This window comes from Medicago sativa, chromosome 4 (genome assembly GCF_051527215.1).
Source record: "Medicago sativa cultivar Bolivia chromosome 4, Bolivia_mono, whole genome shotgun sequence".
Lineage (NCBI taxonomy): Eukaryota > Viridiplantae > Streptophyta > Magnoliopsida > Fabales > Fabaceae > Medicago > Medicago sativa.
In genome coordinates, this window is record NC_140752.1 from 7,176,080 (window position 1) to 7,186,258 (window position 10,179).

At 37.7% G+C, this 10,179-nt stretch overlaps 1 protein-coding gene across 1 annotated transcript; it reads right to left on the reverse strand.

Annotated features, from left to right (window-relative positions):
- Nucleotides 1-1,501: 1,501 nt before the first annotated feature.
- LOC146925897 (uncharacterized) lies at nt 1,502-1,954 on the reverse strand. The gene has a single exon (XM_085704014.1). The coding sequence runs from the start codon at nt 1,952-1,954 to the stop codon at nt 1,502-1,504; it is 453 nt and encodes a 150-aa protein (XP_085560140.1).
- Nucleotides 1,955-10,179: the final 8,225 nt, after the last annotated feature.

Sequence of the window (10,179 nt, forward strand, 5' to 3'; positions counted from 1 at the left end):
TGTCTTGAACAGGGTTTGATTCTGGAAAGGTGAGGTTGGTTGAAGAGGATGGTTGATCAGGGTTAATTTGTTCAGATGAAGTTGAAGCATGGAAATTGACTTGATTATCATTGTCAATATCCATTGGAGTGGGTTGGGGTATAGCTTGCTCTGGTTGAGGGTCAGGTTGTGGGTCAATGTGAGTGTTGGTTGGTTGTTGTTGGGGTGATGATGTCTTTTGTGGTTATGGTGTATGTTGTTGGGGGCTATCTGAAATAACTTTATCAGAAGCAACTGCTTCAGAAGCTGTTTCAGGGGCTTGTTCTGAGTTAAGGTTTTCCTTTGGAAGTTCACCTGAATAGTGGTTAACTAGGTTCTCTAAGACAGAATTGTCTTCTACTTGTCCAGGTGCAGGTGTTTGTGATGAAGAGGGTGTTTGAGATGAAGAGGGTGAGACAGGTCTAGAGGGGTTTAGAATCTGAAGTACCTTGATAGAGTTATCAGCTTCTGCTGAAACAGATCCTAAAGCATCAGCTTCTGCTGTTCCTTGATTCTCTCCTTGAGCTACTTGAACTGCTTCTGATGCTTCTGCTTCTGGAGCTTTCTCCACAAAAATCATCATACCTTCCTCTGCATCATCTTTAGTAGACTTACCAGCAATTTTCCTGACTTCAGTCAGTTTCTCCTTGTAGTATCTATCACAGTCTTCTAAGCCAAGAGATTTGAGTTTCTCATCTCTTTCTAGTTCATACTGAGCTTTTAAATCTTGCTTAATTGCTTTGAAATCATCAGCACACTCCTTAGCCATCCTTTTCATAGCTGGAGTTACCTCAACCATAGAACTCACAATTTGAAGAGGAGTCTTCTTCTTCTTGGGCTCATGCTCTTCTTTATCTATTGCTTCAAAAGCTTCGTCCAGTTGTTCTTTGGTGATAATGCGCTCTGCTTTTCCTCTCTTTTTCTTTGGAATAGGAGCAGCAACAACTTTCTTCTTCTTATTTGGATTAACATCAGAGGCATCAGACTCAGCTTGAGTTCTGAACCTTTTTCCTTTGGAAGCATCAGGAGCAGCAGCAATAACTTCAGTGTTGGCTCCTGATTCTCTGGCATGAGCAGCTACCAGACTAGCCAGGACTTAATGATTGTCTTCTTGAAGTATAGAAGGGAAGTTCTTCAGTGGTTCAGACTCAGCTGTGGTCAGTTCTATCCACTTCTCATCAACAGGGGCTTTGCCGATGATCTTCATAGCATACATGGACTTGCTATTTAAGATGCGGTCAGAAGTGGTAGCTGTGAAACAGCTATCAGATGCTTGCTTGTACCTCCTCAGAATCTCTAACAGCTTTCCTTGGTGGAAGATTTCTGACAGAAGCCTTCCACAAGGTATTTGTTTCCTTTCCTTGCTGATACCTTCTTTGATGGCCCAACACAATTGGTGCAAGAGGTATTTTGGAAGGTCAATCCTCTTAAAAGTAGCCATGGAGTATAAGGCTAGTTGATGATCCTTGTTGGGTTGATAAGCTCATCCTCCTCTTTGAAAGAAGCAGTTAGTACTGAACTTCAAGAGCATCCTGTGACACACCTCCATTTCAGTGGTCTTAGCCTTTGGGTTTCCTTTGCAGAATAATCTTACATAGCTTTCTAACAGGACATCATCCTTGACATCCCACTTGAAATACCCATTTGAAGATACTCTGCAGGCTTGAGCAATGGCTCTTTTCGTGATGGTTACTGGAACACCCATCAATGCTGACCTAATCTCCAATCCTTCGAAGGGTTTCAAACCCATTTCTTCTCTAGTCTTCCCTTTTAGACTAGAGTCTTTCTCTACAGCTCTTTTCTCTTCTACCTTTGCAGCTTCCATGTCGTACACTTCAGCCCTTAGCCAAAAGTCTTTTACTAGATTCTCATATGTTGGTCCATTCAACATATGGAAATAACCATGTAACTTCTGAGGTTTGATGTAAGCTTCCATGTCCACATCGTATTTCTACAGAGAAGCGAAGTCAAAAGGTGTTTCCTTTTGGACGATCAAAGACTCTGCTGGAATGGACATGGTCTTTGGTTTGATAGCTAACCCAGATTTTGGAGCACTTTGTCGTTGCATGTTTGAAGTAGATTCTTGGACGTTCTGTTGATTCGAACTTGAGGATGCCATTGAATGATGATGAAGATGATGAAGAGGATTTTAGTGTTCTAGGGTTAAGAGAATTGCGCTTACTTCGCAAGAGGTTTGAAAGCAAAGTGTTTGTTGTGAAGTGAGTAGTGTGTGAATTGGTAATGTGTTAAGAGTAAAAACGATTGCAATTCAAAAGAGACAAACAAACATAACATTAATGACATTGGGGGCGCGTGAAAGTACTTTCAAAGCTTTAAAAATCATCATTGCCCTTTTAAGTTATACACCAATACAGATAAGCCACGTCAGAAGTTCTCAGAGTAACTGCTAAGTTAGTGGGCCAGGAGTTACCAAATAAAGTAACTCCCAATGTTTCCACTATCTCAACTATTCAGAAGCATAAAATCCAGCTTCTGGACTTCAGATGCTGACGTCATCATCAGAAGCGTATTTTCCTCAGAACCTCAATAAAGAGCTTCTGATGGACCATAGCTTCTGAACGGACTTCAGAACCTAAAATCATATTTAGGAGCAAGCAAGCATTTAATCAGACACAAAGTGCATGTTCAAATTTTTCTTTATAAAATCAAATCTTTCAACAGTTAAAGGTTTAGTAAATATATCAGCCCATTGATATTGATTCTCAGTATCAATGAATTGTATATCTAAAATTCCTTTTTGAACATAATCTCTGATAAAATGGTGTTTGATTTCAATATGCTTAGCTCTTGAATGCAAAATTGGATTTTTAGACAAACAAATAGCAGCAGTATTATCACAATAAATGGGAATACTGTTAGCAATTATCTGATAGTCTTCCAACTGATGTTTCATCCAAAGTAGTTGTGTACAACAACTTGCAGCTGAAATGTATTCTGCTTCTGCTGTAGACATAGCAATAGTTGTTTGTCTTTTGCTAGCCCAAGATATAAGATTATCACCCAGAAATTGACAATTGCCACTGGTTGACTTTCTTTCAATCCTATCACCAGCATAATCAGCATCACAGAATCCAATTAGCTTATAATATAAGGATTTCCTATAAAGGAGTCCAAGATTAGTTGTTCCCTTCAAATACCTGAAGATTCTCTTGACAGCAATCATATGAGATTCTCTAGGATCTGATTGGAATCTTGCACACAAGCATACACTGAATAAAATATCTAGCCTAGATGCAGTGAGGTATAACAAAGAACTAATCATACCTCTGTACACCTTCTGATCTACTTTAGCTCATTCATCTTCTTTGCTTAAGGTGCACGTAGGATGCATTGGAGTGTTCATCACTTTACAATCTTCAAGCTTGAACTTCTTCAGAAGCTCCTTTGTATACTTTGATTGATGAACATAGACTCCATCTTTGCATTGATTGATTTGAATGCCTAGGAAGAACTTCAGCTCTCCCATCATGCTCATTTCAAATTCATCCTGCATTAACTTAGAGAATTCCTTGCAAAGAGATGCATTAGTAGAACCAAATATTATATCATCAACATATATTTGCACAACAAGAATATCTTTCCCAAGGGTCATTCTGAAGAGTGTTGTGTCAACCTGTCCTCTTTTAAAATCATTTCTGATTAAGAAATTACTTAGTCTATCATACCAAGCTCTGGGAGCTTGTTTCAAGCCATATAGTGATTTCTTCAGTTTTTAAACATGATCAGGATATTTAATATCCTCAAAACCAGGAGGTTGCTTGACATACACTTCTTGTTTTATGACACCATTAAGAAATGCACTATTGACATCCATTTGATATAATATTATGCCACGATTAACTGCATAGGAAAGAAGTAACCTGATTGCTTCCAATCTAGCAACTGGAGCAAATGTTTCGGTATAATCTATGCCTTCTTGTTGACTATATCCTTGTGCAACAAGTCTTGCTTTGTTTCTTGTTACTTCTCCTTGCTCATTCAACCTGTTTCTGAATACCCATTTTGTTCCAATAATGTTCTTGTGCTGAGGTTTGGGTACCAGATCTCACACATCATTTCTTTGAAATTGATTCAACTCTTCTTGCATAGCTAAGATCCATCCATCATCTGAAAGTGCTTCATCAACTGTTGTAGGTTCAATCATTGAGATCAGTCCAATCATTGAACCTTCTTGTCTGAAGTATGATCTTGTTCTTCTTGGACTATCTTTGTTTCCAATGATTAACTCCTCTGGATGTGAAGACTTGTGCTTGAATGTGTTTCTGGACTTTCTTCAGATTCAGCTATCTGATCAGGTTCTGAAGTATCTTCAGGAACCTGTATCTCTGTATAACTTTCACCTTGCTTTGAAGTTTTATCTTCAAGCTCTTTGTCATCAAATTTAACCTGCATAGATTCTTCAACACAAAGTGTTTCTGAATTATGCACTCTGTATGCTTTTGACCTTTCAGAGTAACCTAAGAAGATTCCTCTTTGGGCCTTGGCATCAAATTTCTTTAGGTAGAGCTTGTTATTGAGAATGTAACATGTACATCCAAATTGATGAACGTAAGAGATATTGGGTTTCCTTCCTTTAAAGAGTTCATATGCTGTTTTCTCCAAGATAGGTCTGATATAGATCCTATTCTGGACATAACATGTTGTATTCACTGCTTCTGCCCAAAAATGTTTTGGTAAATTGTTTTCATGGATCATGGTTCTGGCCATTTCTTGTAAAGTTCTATTCTTTCTTTCTACAACCCCATTTTGTTGTGGAGTTCTAGGAGAAGAGAATTCATGGACAATTCCATGTTTTTCACAAAAAGCTTCAAATGGCTCATTTTCAAATTCTCCACCATGATCGCTTCTGACTTTCAAAATCTTTGATTCTTTTTCAGATTGAATTTGAGTGCAGAAACTACTGAATACATCACAAGCAACATCTTTACTCTTTAGGAATTTCACCCAAGTCCATCTGCTGTAATCATCAACAATGACTAATCCATATTTGCTTCCATATAAGGATGCAGTACTCACTGGTCCAAATAGATCAATGTGAAGTAGTTCCAAGGGTCTGGAGGTTGAAACAATGTCTTTGGTTTTAAAAGATGATTTCACAATTTTTCCTCTCTGACATGCACCACAGAGTGCATCTGAATGATAGTCAATCTCTGGTAGGCCTTTGACAAGTTGTAACTTACTAAGCTTAGAGATTAATCTCCAGTTAGCATGTCCCAACCTTCTGTGCCACATCCATTTCTTATCATTCACTGACAGAAGGCAAATCACCTTCTGGTCAGCTAGTTCAGAAAAATTGATTTTATAGACATTTTCTACCCTCTTTCCCTTGAACACAATGGATTTGTCTTCCTTGTTGATTACAATACAGTTGGATTTCTCAAATAATACATCATAACCATTATCACAAAATTGACTAATGCTCAAAAGGTTATGTTCAAGACCATCTACCAACCATACATTATTAATTGAGGTAGAGGATTACCAATAGTTCCTGTACCTATGATCTTGCCAGACTGGTTGCCTCCAAATCTTACACTTCTTCCTTCCTTCATTGTTAGGCTGAGGAAACTGGACTTCTCTCCTGTCATGTGTCTTGAGCAACCGCTGTCCAGGTACCATGATTTTTGTTTCACCTTTGGTCTTAAACATATCTGCAATATTGACATTTTCATATTTAGGTACCCATTGTCTTATGGGTCCTCTCAGGTTAGTACTAGAAGTTTTACTCTTCACTTCTTGTACCTTGTGTTGTAAGTTGGGTTGCTTCTGATTAACCATCACCTTATATTTTCCAACCTTTGGTTTTGATGCTTCAGAAGCAGTAACTGTCTTCTTCTGAAACTTAGACTTCAGAACCTCAGATTTTGGTTTCACCAGACTCTGAGGAACAAGTTCTGATCTCTTTAGAATCATGATCTTTGAAGTCTTGGAATCAGAGTTGATCATAGCCTTTGGCTTAGAGTTCTTTGGCTTTGAAGTAATCTTAGCCTTAGAGTCAGAAGCTTCAGGTTCTGATTGAACAACAGTTTGCAACTCAACACCTTCAAGTACAAAGAAGGTTTTCAATCCTTCCTTGATGCATTCACAACATGCTTTGAGACTGATTTCGTTAGGTTTCCCTCCTGAAAAGCCAATCCCTTTGCCATTGTTTCTGTAAATGTTGTATATCATTGAAGCCACTCTGCTTCTGTCAATACTGTAACAGCCCGATTTTTCGACTAGATTTATTTTTATTATTTTTAATTGTGTTATATGTGCTCTTATGAGATTATTGCCTCTGTGTGTATTTTTGGTTGGGAATCGTAGAATTCGGTATTAGAGGGGTATTTTAGTCATTTTGGACTTAGGGGCATTTTGGTCATTTTGAAAGCAGAGGTAATTTTGTAATTTTTGCTGGAAGTTATTTTTAGTGCTTAGTGAGAGTTATTATTTTACCAAGTTACTAGAGGGTGTAGTAATTATTTATTTACCGTTAAGTGACCGTTAGTGTTATATTTTACCGTTAAGTGAGTAGTAACATTTTTGAGGTTAAAATAGAAATGGGTTAGACCCATTAATGTTTGTGAGATAAGCCCAATTAAGTGAGCCTATATATAAACTAGTGTTGGTAGAGAAATAGGGTTTTCTTCACAACATTTTTCATTTGAGAAGAGAAGAGATAGAGGCTAGAGGGAAGAACAAGAACAAGGGTTAGAGGCAAGAGGGATTCATCATCTAGGAGCTAAATTGAAGCTTGAGTTAGAGATTCTTGGTGCTAGAGGTAAGAGGGTTAGAATTCAACCATAATTCATAACTTTTCATTTGTACCCATTTGTGAAATTGATGAATTGAACCTAATTGATTGTAAATTCGTGTTCATGTTTTGATGCAATGTTTGGGTATGTAAATTGAATGTTAATTGAGTGGTTGATGATGAAATTACATGCTTAAATTGTGGTTATATGTATGCTTTGCATTTTTGTCCAAAAATGGTGATATGAGGTGTTGTTGTGATGAATTGTTGATGAATTCATGATAGTTAGTTGTTGATGTTGTTGAGAGATTTTGTTGTTGATGATTAAAACCTTGGGTAATCATAATTGTGGAGATTGCCATGAACTTGTGTTGTTTTTGATGTTTTGATGAAAAATGGATCAAATGATGTTTTTTGTTAAGGGAATGTTTTGGGGCAAATTTTATATTGATTTGAGTGTCTTTTCATGTTTAGAAATGTTTAAACAAACTTTGGGATCAAATTTGGGCATTGGGAAGTCAAAATCGGGGTTTTGGGGTGAAAATGGCTCTTTTTCCCGAGACTACTGTCATAACTCGCAACCGTACTCGCAGCTGCGAGTTGAATGCGAGCAACATGGGCTCCCTGGAGCCAACTCGCAATGGCAAGTGAATTTACTCGCAGTTGCGAGTTGCACAGGGCAGAACCCCCTGTTTCGCATTCTTTCATCTCTTTCCCTCGTTTCAGTCGTGAACTGGTTTTTGGTACAAACATGAAAATTGTAGATAATATTTTTAGCTTTCTAATGGCGTTGGTTTGACTTGAATATGATTCTTGGTTTTCAAGTTATGGGGAAAATACTCTTGAAAAGTTTTGTCGAAAAATCCCTCATAACTAGTTCTAAGTCGACCCAATCCTTGTGGAATGTTTTTAATCTTTGAAACTTGATTTTTATAAGTTCAACTAAGGTAGTTAAACTGTGATGTAGTGAACCTACTTGTTTTCCTTTGAAAATGGGAATTTTTGTGAAAAGTGGTCAAGTGAGACGAACTTCGGAATTTTTGGTAATTCTCCATATGTGGCCGATGAAATGTTTATGTAACCTCTACTGCATGTATAAGTGACTTGTGAGGGTACATGGCATAGGCAATTGAGCTTGTAGAATTGGTTTTGGTTCATAACCTCTAATTATTTTATGTTGTGACTTTGAGAGAAGAACTTTGTTGAATATGACTTTATGAGCTAATTGTCTTGTGAATCCTTTAAGGAGAGCATAGCCATCTCAGCAGCATCTGGTTCAAAATCTGAACATGATGGTTCTTCTTCTTCAGATTCAACCACTTTGAGAGCTTTTGATGACTTTCCTTTGGATGGAAGGGCTATTGATTTACTCTTCTTAGTAGACTCATGTTCATTAAGACTTAACTCATGAACTTTAAGAGAACTAACAAGATCTTCGACACTTAAAGTGTTTAAATCTTTAGCTTCCTCAATGGCAGTCACCTTTGGTCTCCATCTGGCAGGTAAGCTTCTGAGAATCTTGCTCACATGATCAGAAGCAACATAGCTCTTCTTTAGAATTTGTAGCCCAGAGACTAAGGTTTGAAACCTTGAGTACATCTCCTCAATAGTTTCATCATCCTTCATCTTGAATAACTCATACTGATGTACAAGCATGAGAGCCTTTGCTTCTCTGACCTTCTTGCTGCCTTCATAGTTAGCACAAAGAGAAGCAAACATTGCTTTAGCAGTTGACTTGTCACTCATCTTCATGTACTCTGCTTTAGGAATGGCAGTGACAAATGCTCCTCTGATGATGTGATGCTTCTTGTAGATCTTCTTCTGAGCAGGAGTATGTTTCTTTCTATCAACAGCAGCTCCTTCTTCATCAAGAATCAAGTCATCACCAACACCTTCTTCTAGTATGTCCCAGAGTTCTTCATCTAAACTCATGACATAACTATAATAGTTGGTTTTCCACCAAGAGAATTCTTCAGGGTCTCCGTTGAACTTTGGAATCTTTCCAACACTAGATTTCTTACTATCACTATAATCATGTACGACATTATTATAGCTAGTTTGACCAGTAATAGAAGATTCACCAGACATTTTTTTTCTCAGATCTTGGACTGTTACACTGTTAGGTGTTGTCAACAGAACCAAGGCTCTAGATACCAATTGAAGGTGAGAAAAACACAAGAAGGGGGGTTGAATTGTGTTTTGAAAAATTCTTCGTTTCTCTTCTAAAAACTGAACACACTAATCAGAAGCTAAGTGAAACAGCTTCTGAGGTGATAAACAGAATCTGAACAGAGCGGAATAAAACAGAGAGAGAGAGAAGAAGAAAGACACAAAGCAATTATACTGGTTCCTTCCACAATCCGGAAGTAGTCCAGTCCCCCTTGCACTTCCAAGGAAATTTCACTAGAATGTAATATCTGATTACAATTGCTCAAGCACACAGCAAGAGACTTCCTTTGCTCAAGCACACTTCGCAACAGTCTTCCTATGCTCAAGAACACAATCAAGAGACTTCTATGCTCAAGCACAACTGCAAGAGACTTCTAACTAAACAAAATTACACAGAAAATTGTTTGAGGTTGAACACTTGATATACAATCAGAGGTGCTCATAATACAAATCAGATACAGACTCAATGACTTAAGAATTTCTAAGATATGACTTTGAGACACAGAAATTCTAAGTGAATGCAGAACAATTTCAGCAGAGGTTTGACACTTGTAAAAATGTTGTGAGTCTTTCGTTCAGCGTTCTAGCATTAACGTTCTTGCATTACCAATTGAAGGTGAGAAAAACACAAGAAGGGGGGTTGAATTGTGTTTTGAAAAATTCTTCGTTTCTCTTCTAAAAACTGAACACTCTGATCAGAAGCTAAGTGAAACAGCTTATGAGGTGATAAACAGAATCTGAACGCAGCGGAATAAAACAGAGAGAGAGAAGAAGAAGAAAGACGCAAAGCAATTATACTGGTTCCTTCCACAATCCGGAAGTAGTCCAGTCCCCCTTGCACTTCCAAGGAGATTTCACTAGAATGTAATATCTGATTACAATTGCTCAAGCACACTTCGCAACAGTCTTCCTATGCTCAAGAACACAATCAAGAGGCTTCTATGCTCAAGCACAACTGCAAGAGACTTCTAAACAAACAAGATTACAAAGAATAATGTTTGAGATTGAACAGTTGATATACAATCAGAGGTGCTCACAATACAATCAGATACAGACTCTAAGACTTAAGAATTTCTAAGACAAGAACTTTGAGAAACAGAAATTCTAAGTGAATGCAGAACAATTTCAGCAGAGGTTTGGCACTTTGTAAAAATGTTGAGAGTCTTTTGTTCAGCATTGCCAAATCTCTAAGACTTCACTCCTTTATATAGAGGTGTGAAAGAGACGTTGTGAAATTG